At 43.0% G+C, this 19,875-nt stretch overlaps 1 protein-coding gene across 3 annotated transcripts in view; it reads left to right on the top strand.

The window, feature by feature from the left end:
* The window catches only part of c21h8orf34 (chromosome 21 C8orf34 homolog), a 63,757-nt gene that overhangs the window by 32,132 nt on the left and 11,750 nt on the right, over window positions 1-19,875 (top strand). For all 3 annotated transcript variants that reach the window (XM_086191753.1, XM_086191752.1, XM_086191754.1), the window contains exons 8-11: window positions 6,228-6,363; window positions 10,249-10,334; window positions 10,433-10,506; window positions 19,501-19,627. In XM_086191753.1, coding sequence (XP_086047879.1) covers window positions 6,228-6,363; window positions 10,249-10,334; window positions 10,433-10,506; window positions 19,501-19,627 — 423 coding nt within the window. The remainder of the gene's footprint in view (window positions 1-6,227; window positions 6,364-10,248; window positions 10,335-10,432; window positions 10,507-19,500; window positions 19,628-19,875) is intronic.

Genomic DNA, 19,875 nt, shown 5'->3' with positions numbered 1-19,875 from the left:
CTCCAGTGAGCTCACACGCCTGACGTGAACTGTGAATGGAGGCTGAATGGACACGCTGATGCTGTATTGTGGCTATTGTAGCCAGACGGAGGCGAAAGATAGGAGATAGACGCACACAAGTGTGGATTTTTATCTCCAAGGATGGATAAAAGACTGTGAATAGAAGCATTGTGCCACTGCTGGTTAATCTGCTAAAGACTGTAGATATGGTGACTGGCAGCTTTGTAGTAAAAAAAAAAAAGAAATGGGGAAAGTACGTCATATAGGCTTAAGATTAAAAGTGAGTCACAGAGTTAAGCACAGCGTGTGAAGCGATTTGCTGCTGTATCTATGTGTTTATCACAAATAGGAGGTGAAAACAGCAGTTTCCAACGTTTGAACTTGAGGAGTGAATTATTTCAGTTCATGCTCAGACGCATTATCGCCCACCTCTCTGTTCTTTCTTGCTTTCTTTTCTGTGCATTTATTTTATTAATGTTATGTATTATTGTGTGTGTGTGTGTGTGTGAGACGCACACTAAGCCAATGCTGAATGAAATTTGCTCTATAAATAAAACTGATTGATAGATTTGAACTGTAGATGGCAGCCTCGGTCCTGGCAGACAGCCTTGATATATTTATAGCACGGTACATTAAAGAGGAAAAAAGAGAAAAAAAAGCTAAAGATCAAAGTGTAATTCAAACACAAGTTAGATAATAATTTGAAGTTAAAATTTCCAAAACACACGACCACTAAAGTCACTTAACCCAATCCAAGCACAATGACTAATGCATCAATATATCAAACTCTGCTGTGTCTACAGTGACATCCTAATCTCCGCAAAATGTGTGGTTAGACGGCGAGCTGAAAGGAGGTTTTTACCAAGGTCCACGATAAGACTTTCCACCAGCCTTGGAGCTGTGATGTTACCCTTCTCATGTGCATCCCCATCTGATTCTGATCAGGTTCTAATTCGCCACTCAGAGATGTGTAGGCTCGAAGCCTAACAGGCATATTTTTAGGCCTGGATGGAAGGAGAGTAAGGCAGAGAGCTATTGAAAGCCGAGACATAATTATGAAATGTAAGCCGGAATATTGTTTTTATTACAAAGCCAAACAAATGTGTCTCTGCCGCGACTCACATCAAAGACATCTGTGTGACGACTAACCGCCGAGAGTGGCGGCTTTGTGCTTGAGCTTTAATGAAACACAAATGCTGGTTGAATGTGTGACGGCAAAAAAAAGTGTGTCCCCCCGTTGAATATGTGCTGTTAGCCTTTTTTATCTTCATGTCAGTGTGTGTGTGTGTGTGTGTGTGTGTGTGTGTGTGAGGGTGCAGAGGAGGACGGGTGTCTGTCACTTAGAGGCTATTAATTAGAAGCCAGTACTATGTGGCGAGACGTCGCCACTGCGCATGAAAGAATGGAAATTCAATTATTTCACAGAGCTGAGACATGATCACTCACACTTGACAAAAAGCCATAGAGACGATGGTGTGTGTGTGTGTTTCCACGTGTGGGGTAGTCTGCCATAGATGATTCCACCTCATACATCTGTCAGCGCATCACCCAGGAAGGTGTACATTAAGTTAATTGTGACGCGAAGGCGCTAAATATGACTCCAGCGCTGTTTTTAGCCCCATGAAGAGCTGCTCTGAGCCAGTCAGTCCGTCGCTGTCCAAACAACATTAAATTACATGGAAACTTGGAGAGAGAAGCAACACTTTATCTCTGTTCTGTTCCTTTCTGGCTTCCCCGGTAGTGAGTGAGTGAGTGATTGCGGCACGGAATTCCTTGTTGCTTGGGCCTTTTGTTGGGATTGCATCTCTCAAATAGTTTCCATTGCTCCACTGCAGGGCAGGTCCATTTTTATTTATCTGCCATGTCTCATCCTTTGACAGGGGGAGCATGCATGGCTGCCCCCCTGCCCAGGGAGTGGAAATGGAACCGGCTGACAAGCAGGCGAGTGTGGACAGACGTTTGTTGTGTCTAGACTGAGGCCAGGGAGGGTGTCACGGTCGCAGCGTAAACTTGTCTCACTCTGTAAAGTTATCATGGTGGTACTGTGTAGGAGGCCTGCCAGGCACTATTGTGAACCTGAAGATATGCACCATCCTGTTTGACTTGGTAGGATTTTGGGGGAAAACAGCATTTGTGAGGGTAAATTTGGGATTTTGCACTGAAGTAAACTCAGCTGCATGTGAGAGGTTGCTCCGTTGGGGAGTGGGAAGTGGGATTTTATCAGATCACACCATTGCAGAGTTGACGGGAGGTAAAAAAAACTTCCTCTGCGGGAAATGAATCAGGGATTCAGAGTTTTATGGAATAGTTTGGGTTTATAATCACAGGAAACTTTTTAAAAGTGAATTTTTTCATCGTCTTGGAAATGGAAATTATCCGAGAAAACTGAGCACGTTGTCCATATACAAGTCAACACACATCTAAAAAAAATTCCATGTGTTTGAGGTTGCAAATGTCAGTTTTTCTTGACTAATAAAGAGACATTTCTGTTGTTCTCATCATCAGGAGTCTCATCTACACACTATGGGCCTGACTACTAAACGTTTGCGTGTGCAAAAACATGCGAACATGTTATCATTTGCCAGCAAATGTGCATCTACCAAGAGTGCACACTGGGGGTTGAGGCTCATAAATGAGCATGACAGTGTTTGAGACTGTTGTTTGAGCAGGTTTGCTTTAATGTCGATGTAAAACACCAGGGCGCAAAGCATACTGGTTATTTCAGGCTGAGCATTGGGATTAACAAGCCTGAAATACAAATATCTTACCTGTCCAGCAATGCAAAGCTGGGAGTCGAAGATGAGCCAAGGGCAGTTTTGAAGTCAGTAGGAGTCAGGCGATACCTCATCTGGGTCATTCCAGTGAGCTTCAGCTGGTGCTGCTGGGGTCTCCAAATGAGTTTTTCAGTTGTATTGTCCCAAGTTCTGAAAGCTTCATTAGACTGGAAGAGCAGGAACGTAACCTTCCTGTGTACAAGGGAGGAACCTAGTAAGGCCGAAGGCGGGCTTTATGAAGCGATGGACTGGATTCCTGTGCACAAGAATCGTGAGCGCAAATATTATTTAAATGTTTAGATTAAGTCACTGGATTATGGAACACAATTTATTTTAATTATACAATTTATTTTAATTATACGTATTTTACTTTTGCAAATCAACCCTTGTTGTATCCTATGACTAAAGAAGACACATGTAACATTTGTCGTCCTGTTCCTTTGTCGTCGTCACTGCTGATCCATCCAGTCTCCGGCTGCAAAACCCTCGTCTAAGTACTGCCGCTTCCACCCTGCACCTGTTGTCACACATTTCTTCTTAGCCGATGACCTGCAAAATGAAACCTTTTTATCATGCACACCCAAATCAGTACCCAGTGTTTGAGATCTGAGTAAATCCAGCCCGATGCTGTCTCTCCCTGACCTACATGATTCGCAGTGTTATTACACGAGTGAGGAGCTGCTCTGCCTTTTGTCTCTGAGATGTTGACCTTTTTCTAAAAGACAGCTCAGCCTTTCCAACCGCACAGTGATCATCTCCTCTCTCTCCTGTCCTGCTTCAGAGTCTAAACATTTCATAGAAGAATGGTACAGTTGGAGGATGAAACCCAGTTCCTGAGGGAACTTTTACAGTGGCTGGTACTTGGAGCCTTCCCTGTTTCCTCCTCCATATCCTGCTCATCGCTCCCAGAACTCTTGCTAATGTGGAGCAACTTGTTTTAGCACGGCTGTGGGTTTTGCAGCCTCTGTTGTGTTAAGGCTCAGTCTAATCTGGTTTGTGTGCAGGGATGTACACGATGGACTAAACTCTTTGTTTATCTCAGTGACCTTTGCGTGTCTGAGATTAGCTTTCTCTTCAACCACAAGCTTTTCTTTCAGTCTTTTGTCATTTTTATCTTGACCAGAGGGTTTTGAAGACAAGGCAGGAATTGAGGTGACGGGCAGCTGTGTACGCTGAGGTCATTCTCTCTCTCTTTCTCTCTCTCTCTCTCTCTCTCTCTCTCTCTTTCTCTCTCTCTCTTTCTCTCTCTCTCTCTCTCTCTCTTTCTCTCTCTCTCTCTGTCTCTTTCTGTGTGTGTGTGTCAGAGCTGCAGTCTCACAAGTGAATGTTTCCAAGTGTCTAGTTATGATTTGTATCACAGGCTGTGACCCACGGAAGATCTGGCACGCCACATTAGTCACTGGCCAAAAAAGGAAAGAATGGTGAGAAAGAGAAGAAGTGAAAATGGATGATGAGAAAAGAGGAAAAAGATGGAGGACTAAACAGTTCCCACGACCACTAAATTGCCCAAATTGCTGGTGGCTCTCTGTGTCCCCACCCCCTCCAGTGCATAGTGTGATGAATGGGACATTTAATATCACTCTGCTTTAGGGTATTACAGGAATCGGCCTTCTCCAAACACTCACTCTCAGACAATGTGGACACAATGTGAGTGATAGGGTTTTATTTGGATATATGTATAAAATAAGAGATGTCACAGAAATAGAACTGTCTGTCTTTTAAAGGAAATAAAAGCACTAACAAAGCTTTTTTAGGGCTCAAATGTACACAAACATGCTGATTAACCACTCCAACATAAGATATATTTTTTTTTATTTATATTCATGAGTTTTTTTTATTTATTTTTCTTAGACAAGCACAATTTCATCTATATATTATCTAGTGCATGAGTATGAGTTGAAATTATTTTGTTGGACTTGTTCAATGACAAATAAGTGGTTCAGTTGTGGCAGATCATATTTTTAACAGCTCTTGAAATTGTGGAGGGAAAAAAAGGGAAAGCTTCCATTTTGGGCTTTTATCTGATACTTTTATCCATCATGTCTGAAGTAGAAATGCTACAATCAATTATCCCGACCAGTTATATGTTTTGCTGTCTGGTCTGAGGAGACAGGTGAGATTTTTCTGGCTCCTCGCCACGCTGATGGATGCACAGCGAGATTTCTCATGAGCGAATGTCATCTGATCTAATCCAGGTGATTCGTCATGCCTTCTCCTCTTTCAATGTGTGAGGCCTGTTTCTTTTTCTCTCCCTCCAAACCAGAGGCCAGGTAACGTGAGCTCAAAATGACAAGTATCAATGTTGGTCTCAAATATCCGGGCACACAGGCGCATACAATACTGTATTTACGAGAATAGAGCGGGCAGTGAGAACCAAAAATGAACTTTACGACCCGGCCTTAATATTCCTCTGTTATTATAAATATTGTTATAGTGACCAAAATTTTACTGTGACTCAACAAGAGCTTTACCAAGTTCAAACACCCACTCACTATTCTTTCTCATAACACGGAAAGTCCTGCAACATATTTTATCTTCCAAGGATGCATTCAAAAACCCAAACTGGCCCAGCTGATTCAGACTTTGATCCTCCGCTTTATTTATGAGCCATTTCAACACTCTTGATTTGCAACAGAAAATATTCCCCTCATATTCCTGCGCTTCAGTGCTTTTTTCCCTATCCTACTACTACCGTCTCTATTAAAGCAACATGCATCTTGATGCTGACTATCCAGCACATTAATAAGATCTTGTTTAGTCTCCATCTACTGCCACACTTCCAACTTTTCAGTGCTCCCATATGGAGATTATTCAAGTGGAGAGCAGCTGCACTTTGGAGATAAAGCAGATATTCTAAGGGCGGATGATTAAAAAAAAAAAAAGTTTATTTGATTTATATACACAAGAAAGAGATGCAAAGTACGTGGAAAAAAAAAATCTCTTTGAGAGAAAAACAAACTGGAGGAGGTTTGGATGATCAATACTGGTGTGTCCGATACATAGAAGAGGGCTCTTGAGGACACGTGAAACTTTCCAGCTCTCTGTCTCCTCACCGCTAATTTCACGCTGATTTTCCTTGTCCCGTTCTCCCACGTGCCCTCCATGTTTGTGTGCCGGTGTCATCAACACTGCTCCTTTATACCATATGTTTTCTATTGACAGTGAAAAATACTAATCTTAAAAATGTTAATGCGTTTGGGAGTGTATAGTGCATGTAAGGGAAGCCCGGCAGCAGGATGTGTCCTCCGTGTTTATGTACTGTGATGTGCATGCTTGCTTGCCTCTGGCTCCGAGCAGATTTTCATCACCGGGGCATCATATTGACAAGAGAGAGACCGAAGGATGATTAATGACTGTGCTGTCTCGGTCTTGTCTTCACTCCCTTTTTCTTGGTTTCCTCCTCCTCTGTCTGTCTCCCCACTGTGTGTCTCTCTTTACTCCCTTCTTATGTAGAGGACCTAGATGACCTGCGGATGGAGGGCGTGACGGGGTTGGCTCCATCTGGCAGCAAGTTCAGCCAGGGACGCAGCTCCTATCAGGCTGAACCGCAGGCCAAAGTTACACTGAACATCTGCTCAAGATGTGCCAGGTAAATAACGTTAAAAAGCTGGTGCAGGAGGGAGTCCTAAAACCCTGAAAATCAGCATTGTTGAACATCCCGGTTCCCTCTTTTGAAGATCAGCAAGATTTTTGGATGGGTTTACTTTCAGTGGCTGAAATAAGGATGTGGTTCACACGAGCTTGAGATACCTTAACCTTTTTGTCTATGTCAGAGGTTCCTTAACTTTTGAAGTCCTGTATGCCCTGAAACACTCTACCTGTCGCTGTGTGCTGGCTCTACCTCCACAGATGGTGCTTGCTCTGGCGGCTTGGCTAGCACCTTTAACATTAATGTTAGATCTGTCAGACTAGAAGCTTTCGATTAGACAGTATTGACAGTTAAGTTGCCGTGTTGAGGTGATGCGTCCACTGCTGCCTCTCCGTGCGTGGTGTTAAAGTTTCACAAATGTGGGTTGGAAAAACATGAAAAAGTTTCCTTTTTTTATGTTCCATCTTGAGAGGATACCACACATTTCGTTTGCGTAGGAATAATGTTGTTGTAGCAGAAAATGTGTTCGTAAATACTAGTGTATTTCAAAGCTCCTTGTCTTGAAAATGGTGGTCGCTAACAAGTGGCTAAACGGGACCACAGAGGTTGTCAAGGACATTAAACATCAAGCCAAAAACAGAGGAGGCGTGCAGCTCCTTGTGGTGAAGTTTCATTCATGTGGTGTAGCTCCTTAGCTTTACATAGTTTGTACTTCTAACAGTCGCATTTAACCTGGTGATGAATAAAACTAACTTGTTAACTTTAGTTCACCGCAGAGCTGACTCTATATGACTGTCCAAAGTGAAATATAAAAGTCTTCATTGGCTTTCAGTGGAGGGAACCCATGGAGATGCTAACCTCCAGGTTTGCCAAAAAAAACTGATGATACAACTGCAACCCATATTTTGTTGTCTTTACCATGCGATCCTTCCCACCACAACCTCCCCTCTGTGTGTCTGTATCAGAAGTAGCTTGCTTCGGGATTCAGTAGAGAATAAAATCTTAAATGCATTCCTCTGTCTTTTGTTGTCACGAATCAGCTTCGTTATTATTCTCTCCTGCTTTATCACTCTCTTTATTTTGTTTCTTCTGACACATTTCCTGTCCCCCCCACCTCGATCCCCGGCATCAGTTCAGCACTCATGTTTCTGAGCTGGGTGTGATACCACAGGCAGGTGTGGGCAGGACTCTTCCTTGATGCCAGTCAAAGATAAACGGGGTATCTGTTCGATGAGACGCCAGGCGCACATCTACCTGCATGGCCTTCTCTGTTTGGGGTCTGGAATTTGTTTGTTTCCAACTCCTCTTTCATTCACACTGCTTATCACGTCGGATGCGCACACACACACACATACACACACACACACAGCGGGGTGTTTTCGGAGGGCTCTGCTGGGGAATGAATGGTATCAGCGGATTGTTTGCTGGCGGTTTATCGACTGGATGTTTTTAAGCGCATAGTTTATACCTTTTGGTTTATTGCTGGCAGAGTGAAGCTGCATCTGTATCTGGAGTCAGTCAGGCGAGATCTTGAGGTTTTTCTTTTTCATGACTAAAACGTCAGGCATCTCACTCTCTCGCTGTCTCCTTCTGGTTTGGCCAAATTCTTGCTTCGTCCTCTTTAACCTGACCAAAAAATGCGTCCCAAATTATATTGCCAAATGTCATTTTTGGTGAGTGCAAGGGCCATAAATAGATCCATTAGCTGGAAGTGTTGCACGCACAACTTTTCTAGAGAAAATCGGGGGGGTGTGCAGATGTATGCACACGCAGAGTCATTCATGAATCCTCTCATAAAAACAGACGCATGCATGTTCTTGCATGCACGGAGTTCCTATGAAGAGGAGATAGTGAGGGCAGAGGTCACCAAGCACTTTTGGAGAGGCTGACACACACTTTTTGAGCTGTATTCATCGGCACTCTGCCTTGATGGTTTTCCCAGAAACACATTTAAAACCTGGCTCGACATGTGGCCAACCTGGAGAAGAATAACATGTGGCCCAGCACGGTTGTGTTTCACCTGCAGACAGCAGTGCGGCACTCAGTTTTTCCATCTTTATAACCTCAGTTTTTTCAAGTTATTTCATTTCATTTAAAATGAAGGTCCTAACTGATTGAGTGGATTCTTATCACAGGACTATCTCAAGTGGGTTGTTTTGGACGTAGTTGAAAGTCCTTCGTCATGAGCTGATCAAACTTCAGGCAAGCAGAGTTAAACTCAGTTCTTTTGGATCAATCAATCCGGCATCCTGAACTCTTTGTACTCTTTGTTAAGTATGTTGTGTTTACTACATGTTTTCATTTACAACACAGTCCAAATTCAAGCAGCAAGCAATACTTACCTCCGTAGCGTGAGGGTAGACAGTTCCTCCCCAGTGAGTGTTTTTCATTTCCAGCCTCATTTCTGAGTTCAACTGACTCCCCTGTGGTCAAGTTCAACCTTTAATCTCACAGGGCATTCCAAGAAGCCAAAAATGCTATCTAATTAGACTACAATGATCCGATAATATACCTTCCTTGATCACCTTTTCCGCTCTTTCCGTCCATAAATTGTCCCACATCACCACACAGTCCAGTCAGCCTGTGTGGCTCCTAACCAGCAGTGGCAGGTCATGAAACACGCTGCTTCCTGTGGCTCTTTTCTGGCTGGTTGAAGTGTAAAGTGCCATGCGGCCTTTGTGTTGTGGGCATGTCTTGGTCTCTTGGGCTACGCTAGCCTCCATCCACCTCCTTCATGCACCCAATCAGTTCCTCTAATGGCTACGTGCCCCCACCACAAAACCTCCTGTGTGCAAACGCATCCCAGATCTCGGGCACAGTCCGGAGAAGTTGGCAGGGCAGTCCAAGGAAATGGAATTGATCTCAACAAACCTCCTTTTTGGGCTTGTAGCTCTCATTAAATTAATTGTTTTCATGTTCAGAGGGAATGGCATACAGGACATGTGGCTTTGAGAAGCTTTTGTTTGGAGAATGGGAAGACCTTGTGATAGTCATCATGGCTACTTTTTAATAGTCTTATAAAGATCATTAAAGGGAATAACAGACAGGGAGAAGGTTGTATAAAGAAGGAAAGAAATATAATACACTTTTAAAAGCTGTGGTCTGCGTTTACCCTCATGGTAGAGGTAGAAACCGAGAGACCCTGCAGCGTTGATGCTTCTGGATTGCTTTCCTTTGTCTTAATGGTTGCGCTAATGACGCGGTAATAACATGCAGGGCATTTGAAGCTTAAGTAGTATGTCATTACATGTAATATATAGCATGATTAACATGCATTTAGAAAAATAAAGACTGTTTTTATCCCATGCTGTTGTTGAGTGTGTGAATTGGTGTGCAGAAGTCTGCACATACACTGTAACATGTTCATTTTCCAGCTGAAACAGCAATCCGTTCACTGTTTGTCTTTCACCCACACTGTACCTATATCAGAGACTCCTAAATCTCTCAGCTCCTGAAGGAGACAGCCAAATCTCAGACATCCTCTCCTTTTGCTCCAAACATATCTTTGAAAAAAATCTATAAGGGTATGGAACATAGTATCGTGATGATTTAACAGGAAACAGAACCTGGGTGCCAGGTTTTCCTTTGCACAAAGAATACTGCCGAGACACAAGTGAGCTGTGCGGGGTTTTATCCATGCCCCATAATACTGCATTTCTTTTGGTTGCATGTGAACACACTATTTCAGGTTTAAGGTCAATGAAGCGAGAAGCTCCAAGGTCAACTTTTGATCCCAGATTGCAAACCGAAGAAACTCACTTCCTCTTTATCTCATCACCTTAGACGACATCTTGTTATCTGACATCCAATTTCCAAACGTTCCCTTCAGGTTTGTGATAATTATCTAAACACACAGTGTGTACATTGTGCATGTCTTCTCTCCAGGTTGCAGGGTGACAGCCTATCAGAGAGCAGATCTGAAGAAGAGCACAGGCCTCACATATCTGAACAAGCTGTACCTGACATCTCATGTAAGTCACCAAACAGTCCATGTTCACTTTCTCCCTTTCAAGCAGTCTCACGCTTTGCTATGTCATTCTCCTTTTTATGTGTGTGTTGTCTGGAGCAGCCCCATTGCCCGGGGTGGACGCAGTGGCGGGACGGTTGCAGGAATGCGAGGCCATGTCTCAAGTGTCAGGCTCTGTAAGTGTCCTCCCTGCATCCATCACGAAACAATTAAGATCACTTTACATCCATCAGTTACCACGTCACTCTCTCCTCCTCAGCTTCTATTGTCTGAGAGCGAGCGAAAACCACCTCCAGCTTCTCATTAATAGGACAAGATCCAAGCAAAACGATCCCTCATCATGTGGTTATTCCAGCGTGCATAACAGTTGATAGTGCTGAATAAGTGATACCTCAATTAGAAATCTCCCTATATCGCTTTGCCGTCCTCTCAGGGCACTGCGAGGCTAAAAGAAAGAAAAGAATATCTGGTGACACAAGGACAATTGGAACTGATTTAGAAGTTTTATACAATGGACCAAAATATTTACGGCTTACAGGAGTACAAGCAGGATTGCGTGATAACCTCATATGCTTTGGGCTAAAATTCTATAGAGGCTTAATGCAGCACACACCACTCTTGGACACACGCAGACTCACATGCTGTTAATAAAGCAGTCAGCTACGATGCCGGTACCTTTGTATAATTACCCCCCCCCCCCCCCCCACCCCAAAAAGCCAATACCTTTTTTTTTTTTGTTGTTAAATAATTGCCCAATCTAAGTGTTAGACAAGACGTTTTTTTACGGCATTTTTTAAAGAAAGAAAAGAAAAGGGTTTGGAGCCAAGACATTACTCCGTGTGCGCAGCAGATGCAGAGAGGCTCCAGACTAACTGGGAGCAGACTTTAAGAGACCGAAGGCCCCGTCGAATCAAAGCCTGGTGTCGGAAGTCGTATGGACCAGGCCAAGTACACAAGCCACCATGCAGGAATAAAAGAAACTGTGCAGCATAACAAACAAACTACTCTCATATTTCATCTTCGACAAACTGTCTTCCAGACCGAGAGTGTCACCTTAGGTCGGAGAGCGTCTGTTTTACTATTATTTGTCTCATATTCAAGCTCGTTTTATTTACTTTAAACTTTATTTGCTGCTTATAACAAGAGACTAAGCTCTCCATATCACTGTAGGTTAATCCGTCTGGCACAATTCAGACTGAGCCACTAATGTGCATCCCAGATGGAAAACAACTCTCTCTGGTCACCTACTGTAGCTCATTTGGTTGTTTGGTGTTTGATTGCTTATGTTTGACTCTTTCTGAAGGGCAAATACAATTTGTTAATGCTTTAGTGTGGCTGATAGGATGCATGCAATTCTTTCATAAGCCTTTTTTTTTTTAATTGAATGCAGCATGACAGATTTATTCAGGTAGACCCAAGTTCACTTTTGAAAATCTATTAAGTTGATTAATCTGATCATTCTTTTAAAGATATTTAAGATACAACCAAAAACAGCATCTGAAAGAACGCACTTTAAACTTTTTTGGGGTATCAAGTTTTGAACTTAATGTTTAGCAAATTTCATCATCCTAAGTGAAGTTTGCCTTGGGTTGTAGTTTTCCTTAGTGTCCGCGCGAAATGTTTGGCAATTTTGGAAAGTAAATACTGTTAATGGTTATTATTATTAGTCTGACAGGCCCCCTGCCTCTGCCAGCTCCTTGAGGTGATAAATGCCCCATAAAGACAAAAACTTTCCAAAAGCCGGAGCAAGTTCCCTCAGAAATTCTTCTACAGTTTCCTTCGCCAGTGTTAAGTGATACGTTTTAATCAAATTCTGCTCTCAGTTGAATGGGTGTTACCATCATAAAATCTGCCAGGGGAAACTGTTCATTTGTATGGTAAAAATAGGAAAATTGGAGTGATGCAATGCCATGTGTATGATACAAGGCAGAGCTGTTGTCATGGTTTATTTTTGTTTCCAGGGCAAGTTGGCCGAGTTTCAGGCGATACACTGTATGGCTTTTCTATTTGGCACCAGTCTTCTTCCCACAAGCCCACAGTTGTACATGCATGGTAATCCTCTGAGCAAAGCTTTGTGATTTAGAGCATAGGTAGCTCTGGTGCAGTGTTCAAGTCCAAAGGTTGGTTAGGATTTACACTTATTAGTGGTTCTACTTCTAGATGCAGTCAGAGGTTCCAGTCCAATACCCTTTTTGTCAGTTCAGCGAATATCTCCCGGTACAGGTCTGGCTCTGAGAATGGGGAAACAAACACACAACACCATCCCGACCAATCAGCAACACACGATACAACACCCAGCCGCATCCTTGCCAGTGAGGACCAGAGCTACACCGTCACAGTCATGAAATGCAAATAACATCTGGGACATCGCTGTGCCAAGTTGGCCAAAATAGCTTACTTGCTATAGCAACGCGAATTCCCTATGAATTACTCATCTTTGTCATATTTCTCTTTTGGTCAGCATGAACAGTTGTTTGTAATGTTGTCTTGGATATTTGTGTGTGCCTGAATTGGGGGAGAGTCTTATTTGGCTGTGGAGATATGAAGTTGCGAGCTGCTGTGTGGAGGAAGTGGCTGCAGCTAGCATACTTGGTTGTGTTGTTGCCTTGGTGATGTACGTCTGTGAATTGGGGGTAGAGCTTCTGGGAGACAGCATGGAAGGACCATGTTTGAGTGTTGAGTAGGGCCAATCAAAAATCTAAATGAATCCCATATCGCTGGCAAACTGTGATTTACAAATCAGAGGAAGGTTTAGTATTTGTTTGAGATTAACTGTGTGTCAAAATACCATTTTCAATTAAAAATTGCAGTGCTGCAGAGATGCCCAACCTAAACATCATCTTTTACAGATGAAAAATCCTTCTTTGTTCGATAGAATCCTACTTAAATACACCATAATTATTTAAAATGGGATTTTCAATGAAAATGAGAATAGTCCAGTCAAGTCAGTTTAATTTGTTTAGCGCCAAATCACAAGTAAAGTTCTCTCATGACACTTTACAAGTAGAGCAGCTCTAGTACCTCACTCCTTCAATGAATTTACACCCAACAATTCTCCATGAGCAGCACATCAGGCAACAGCGGTGACAAAACCTTCCTTTTAACAGGCAGGAACATTGAGCAGATCCAGGCTCAACATGAATGACGTGACGTGAGCAGGTGGTGCTACTGGTGGCAGCTTGAGCCTCTTCAGGTCTGCAGCCTCCTCCAGCAGCACCCGGGATCTGGGATGCGGGAAGCCTGAAGGCTCCGAAAATGAAGACGAGTTAGTAACACATATGAGTGTGATTTATGTATGACACATATAGGAGGACAGAGAGGAGGAGAGAGAAGCCCAGTGCACCAGTGTCTAAGCCTATAGCAGCATATCTAAGGGCCAGCCTAAGCAGCCCAACTATAAGCCTGATCAAAAAGGGAGGTCTTAAGTCTGCTCTTAAAGGTAGAGAGGGTGTTTGCCTTCCGGACCGCAACTGGGAGACGGTTCCACAGGAAGGGAACTTGATGGCTGAAGGCTCTGGGTCCCATTCTACTTTTAGAAACTCTAGGGACCACAAGTAACCCTGCATCCTGGGAGTGAAGGGTTCCAGCTGGGTAATAAGGGACTATGAGCTCTGTCAGGTAATGAAGGAGCCTGATTGTTGAGGACTTTGTATGTTAGAAGGAGAATTTTGAATTCTATTCTGAATTTGACAGGGAGCCATGTAGAGAAGCCAGTACAGGAGAGATATGGTCTCTTCAACTAGTTCTCGTCAACACGCAGGCAACAGCGTTTTGGACCAGCTGGAAAATAATGAAGTAAAAGTTTAATATTCCCTATGATATTGCTATATTACTCACAAATAATCCCAAATGGATATTGTTTCATAAATCATGCTGCCCTTCTGTTTAGCTGACAAGGTACCCGCTGCAATTTACACGAGATAGAGCTTCACTAGGGGGCGCAATCCCCATATTGATGTCACATACGTGTTTCGTGTTCTCAACGTGGAGTTGCCAGAGGAAGAAGTTAGTTCTGTCCAAACCACACCTTGATTGAATTGTGATGCTTCTGTTTCAAAACCCAGTTATATCTACATTATCCAATAAAGTTAACCATGGAATATTCTAACAGAACATACCGTACGGCTACTTCCTAATTGAACATTTGGATTCCTTGCAAACAATCCTTTGTACTCTTATTGGCGCAACATTAATTCTACCATCAGCTACTCCTCTGTGAGTGGGGGGCTGGACATCAGTCATACAGTCTTTTCTTTGTAATGTTTGTATAAAAATCTAATTGTGTTATTGTCTGCCTGCTTGTGGCTGTGCTAACTCAGCAGTTGGACTGGTGAGCCTGTGTACAGTTCATAAAATCCATTAAGTGATTCAGCTGCAAGCCAAAACAACAGGAACTCATTAAACGTTGAGTGTTACCCCTCATATCCTTTATCTGCCTCTGGGTCTGCAAGCAAGCTAGAGGGAGCTCGTACAGCAAAACCAGTTCTTTGAAACCTACACAGTTTGCCTCGTTCTTAATGCTTGACTGAGGGGGTTCTAATCAGTCAAGTCAGAACCGATGGAAACACCAGCTCCTGGATGTTCTCCTCTTACTTCAGTCCTTTCCACACCTACGCAGTACTTGCTGTTCTTTCTTTTCCTCTAATTTCATAATTTGGATGTTCTTGAGATCTCTGAAGTGTAAACAACATATGATATTGTCTGGCTTTGCAGAGCTAAAGTGGCACTCGTCCATTCGTCTTAGAAGTGCAGCCTCATTTAGAATGCTCGTTTTCATTGAAGAGGCTTTTGCCAGTGAATGATTTGTAGGGTGCCCAGGTTGAGAAGCAGTCTATTGTGTTGCCAGTTAACAATGGAGGGCCACTGGTCTGACTTCCAATGTTGCCTCTGGCTTGGTTTGGCATCCATACTGTAACAGTTTAGCGATCGCTAAGACCTGCCTCCGTAGTTGTCTGTTGCTCACTTGGACAAACAATTGGCGCAATGACCCGAGAACAATGGAAGCTGTCAGTTTCAGAGGGATAACTAAAGAGACTCTACACAACTTTTGGAGACAGCTGACTTGACTTTGTCTTGCTGCATACTTTAATCCACCGGGGACATTTGGCTCTGTGAGGTGTGGTTTGGAAATGGGATAAGCCGGCCTCTCAGGATACCTCGTATCAGTTACATATACTCCATATACATCATTTTGCCGTTTTTGAAATTCTGAAACTATAACCTGAGGCTTGTCCACGGCATTCTGAGCTCAGAATCTCTGAGTGTTGTTGCTACAAACTGTGATGGCAGCATGTGCATTAATGGCCAGGTGTCAGCAAAAGGTCAACTGGCCGTGTGTGCAGATGGGAAGTCAGATGAGCATTGAAATTCTGGTTGCTGCATTAGCGCACCCTCTGGTCGTTGTGGTAGCGTGTTAGGTGGCAAACAACCTGGAGGTAATGGCGCAAGCTTTGCACATGCTACACCCTCCTGATGAAGCTCCTCCTCAGGTACAAATGCAACTGAGGGAGCATGTGCTCTGATAGGCCCCAAGCAATGGCTAGGCCAGCTTAGTAGGGTGATCTGGTGATGTCCAATTCATGAAAACATTGGGAAAAGGCAAAAAAAAAAAAAAAAGTTTTCTACACCACAAAACAACGTTAACTACCAACCAGAGCATTATGTTCCTGATCCAGGGATTTCGTGTGTCCACCACAACAAAAGGATGTTTCTGTGGTGACCAATTTCACCACCATGCGGCGTTAAGAGGTTGTGGTGATTTTTGGGGTCATTTTACATCGATGAGCTTGAAAGAAACACTGCATCTGGTTAGCTGGTTGGTGAAAGCATCGTGACTGACAACAGCAATTGTAGAAACAGAACAACGTGGGCAACAAAGTTCCTGCAGCAAAGGTACATTGTATTTAATATAATCTGCGATGAAAAAAACTACCTTGTAGAATCACGCCAGCTATCTATTGGATCAATCAGGAGGTTCCCAGTTAAAAGCTTAAAATAATAACGTTTTTATATGGAGAGACAGCTCACCTCTCTGTCTCTGTGTTGCTTTATATGTGGTTGTGTGTGTAGCTGTATGTGTGTCTATAACGGTCTCTGTGCTACTCTGGTCTGACCACAACAAGAGAGTCCATCAATAGTGATTTACAAAGCCAGCAGTGGGCTCAAACCTCCGTCCCAGACCAGCCATGTTTGAGGTCTGCGTCTGCATGCACACAGCCTGAGCAGCTCTTGTTGTGTGGAGGGCAACGTTGGACCAGACCCCAGATTGTGGTGATTATTATTACTGACCACACACATATAGCGGCACACATGCAGGCTATAAAATATTTAATTCCAGACTTCCATCCACTCTCTCTCCCCTGTCTTGTTTGCTCTCAACATGGAATCAATTTTGTGAGAAACACGATCCATGTTTGTTAGTTGGGCAGAAGCATCACCAGAGGGGTTTTTCCCCCTTTTTTTTTTTCTCTTTTTCTAGTTGAGTCCTAGTGGAAGGAGGGATTATGGAGCTTGTGTTTTGCGCCACTGACATTAATATACTCATAAGTCATTGCAAATCATAGCTCCGCTCCATTTCGGTGCATGAAAAGGCATTTCTTAACATCTTGTTGTCTCTGTAGATTAAAGTCTAAGCAGAGGATGAAAAGTTGGAACATGTCTTCGTTTCTGATAAGGACACTAGAGCTGCTTTTCATCAGTTCCATTGTTTGTGTGTAATCAAGTCCTTCCCTGTTATTGAGACTTGCTGTCTTCTGTTTGACTATGTTGACGTCGCTCAGCTGATTTTGTAAATATGTGTGATGACTTCACTAAACTTGATGAAACAACTGTCATATTTTGATTGTATTGTGTTTATGTATTGATGGTATCTTGGGAGGTGGCTTGCTTGCAGACGCTATGGTACCACCAGACTCCCGTCTCCAGCAGATATGGTCCTGATTACAGTGTAGTCTGTCCTGGAGTGGACAGTGAAGCGTGTGGTGAGTTAATTAATGTTTATTTGGGCAGCCATTATCTAATTCAGTCTTGTGTCAAATGTCCTCCTCATCCTGTTTTTACTTAGTCAAACTGTAGTTGACTAAAAGTCTATTTTAGCGGTGTAACAAGTTGTCATTAGCTGTTTTTCCAATCTCTTTTCACATGGAAGCCTGGAAGTGGCTGTGGTTTATACCGGAAGAGGTTTTGTGCTAAGATTCATGGGACTGTCAGCCGGTCAGTTTGTGCTGCTGCTATCAATATTTCAGCCAGTTGTGTTCAGGTTATTTGTTGTGGAGGAGAAATGTGTGTGTTGATGTTTTGTGTGGTCAAGGAATGAGTGGGACAGGAATTGGTGGTGCAGTTAATGGGCCTTAATGTGTTAACGGAAATAAAGGTGTAATTTCACTTCTTGTTCAGCGCTACTAAAATGGAAGCATATGAGTTATTTTTCGTTTCAAAAATCATGAAAAATGCTTTGTTAATGTTTTGGTCTATTTTTCTTTTGTCATTGTATGATGTGTGGGCCCCCCCCCCAACCCACCCATCATTCAAATAAGAGAATGTGCCTAAAAACAATTCTGTTTGTGCTGCAATGGAGGCAATATTTCTTCTGAAAAATCCCTCACCTGTGCTAAAAAAGGTAACACGTCATGTAACACATCTTCAGTGTGTTCCAGACTTTAGTTTTAGCCTCATTTTAGTCTATTTGATTTTTATTCCTTTTTGTCTTGTTTTAGTTGTGAAAATCTGAAAAGTGTAGCAGCTTGTAGTCTGGTTTTCCTTGATGAAAGTAACACTAATGCTAATGTTGATGCTGGCAAAACTAAATCTATATCAATTAGTCTACACCAACAATATTAGAAGGGATGCAGTTCTATATAATAACTCACACTATAATAAAAGTTCTATAAATGCATTTTGGAAACTGTTGGTGGCCTTTTTTGCCAGAGCTAAGAAGGCCCAGAGTGAGAGCAGGACAAGATGATGTCATGCTATTGGATTGGGGGGTGGGAGGATGGGGGTGCTACAACCAAAAAGAAATAGTGTTGGGGAGGGGATGCAGTTGTAAATTTGAACCCATCTCTGTGCTTTATGGGGGCTGTAATTAGGGATTAGCTTGTGCTGCCACAGAGCGCCTTATGTATGTGACAGGCACAGAGATCGATACCGCAGAGCCTGGGACTCACTCTTTGTCATTTAGCAGCTCTCAGCTTGTTTTCCATCAGACCTCTTCCTTTGAGAACAAGGTTTCAGAGTCTCAGTCCTCTGCCTGTTCTGTCCCAGGTTGCTGGAGAACAACACGGTGCATCACCAGTTCTCCCACATCTTTAAAAAAGTCTTTGGTCCACGTCGGCACTTTGTCAAGTCAGCCCTGTCTCTCATTAAAGACTTAGCACATCAAATGACGTCAGTGCTGGCATCGGAGGAGTCGCGGCGTGCTGTATCTAATGTAAACCAACCTCATGGGGGGGGGGGGGGGTAGAAATACAGCTGACAGATTTTATGTCTCACCTGTCCTTGAAGCTGGTGTGCACTTGCTCCATTGGCTTAACAGATCATCTGGCCACTTGTGTCCCATCAAACCAATAAATAGTCGGATTAGGCATGCTGCCATTCCAGGACTTGGCAAACCCCAGGCTGTCTAATAGGTCTCTTTCCAAATCATACATTTGGCTGGGGAGAAGTAAAAGCAAGGCCAAAGCAGCAACCCTTAAGTGTTCCAATCTGCTTTTTTAGAATTCATTCATTTTTATTTTTTATTTTTTTTTTGCTTTTTAAATACGATCATCTTTGATACTGCAGGGGGCTTGTGTTACAGCCCATTGTGAAGTGATCCAAAATGTCTGATTTATCATTTCACTGCAGAAATTTGCTGCCGTCAGGCTCTTTGCCAGCCGTCTAGTGTGAGCTCGTATAGGTTCAGTACAAAAAGTATAAAAAAAAAGTCCCGAACCACTGCTGAGAGTCAAACGTCCCACATTCACTAAACACTGCGTGCTGTTCGCTTTCATCTACACTTGCTGTGGTTTCTTGTGTTTTGCTAAAGCCTATAAAATAATAATTGGCTCTTTTTTTTCCAGGAGATATGGCTCAGATATTCCCAGCAATAGCTGAAAATTATATAAAGAGTTAATTGAAGGGTCTCTGTTTTAATGTGACTTTCTCTCTTCTCTGTTCCCCTCGCTAACTAGCGTCAGGCTGTCTGGGAGGCTGATCTGAAGGCTCTGAGAGGTGGGAGCTCTGTCGGGCAGACGGGCCTGCTACTTGGTGACTCCCTGTTTTCTAAAGAGCTGGAGAACATGGGCAAACAGCTCGCTGGTAGGCAGCTTTTAGTGTGTGTTTTGTGTGCGTGTGTTTCTGTTTGGCTTGTGTACTTGTGCTGTGTTGAGTTTGTGTATCTGTTTTGGTTTCAACGGTACTACGCGCAAGTCAGATAAAATATGTTCTTTGAACAACAAAAACAAAATGCACTATAAACTACAGAGACTTGTGAAATTGAAAGTGGTTTAAAGAGTTTTTATGAGGAGTCTTCTGAGGACACTCCAGAAGAATGCACCGCTGGCCAA

Source organism: Aulostomus chinensis, chromosome 21, assembly GCF_037954235.1.
Source record: "Aulostomus chinensis isolate RoL2024-O1b breed Wild chromosome 21, RoL_Achi_v1.0, whole genome shotgun sequence".
In the NCBI taxonomy this organism is placed as follows: Eukaryota; Metazoa; Chordata; class Actinopteri; order Syngnathiformes; family Aulostomidae; genus Aulostomus; species Aulostomus chinensis.
Note: the sequence above shows the minus strand (reverse complement) of the source record. Positions and strands in the feature narration are given on the sequence as shown.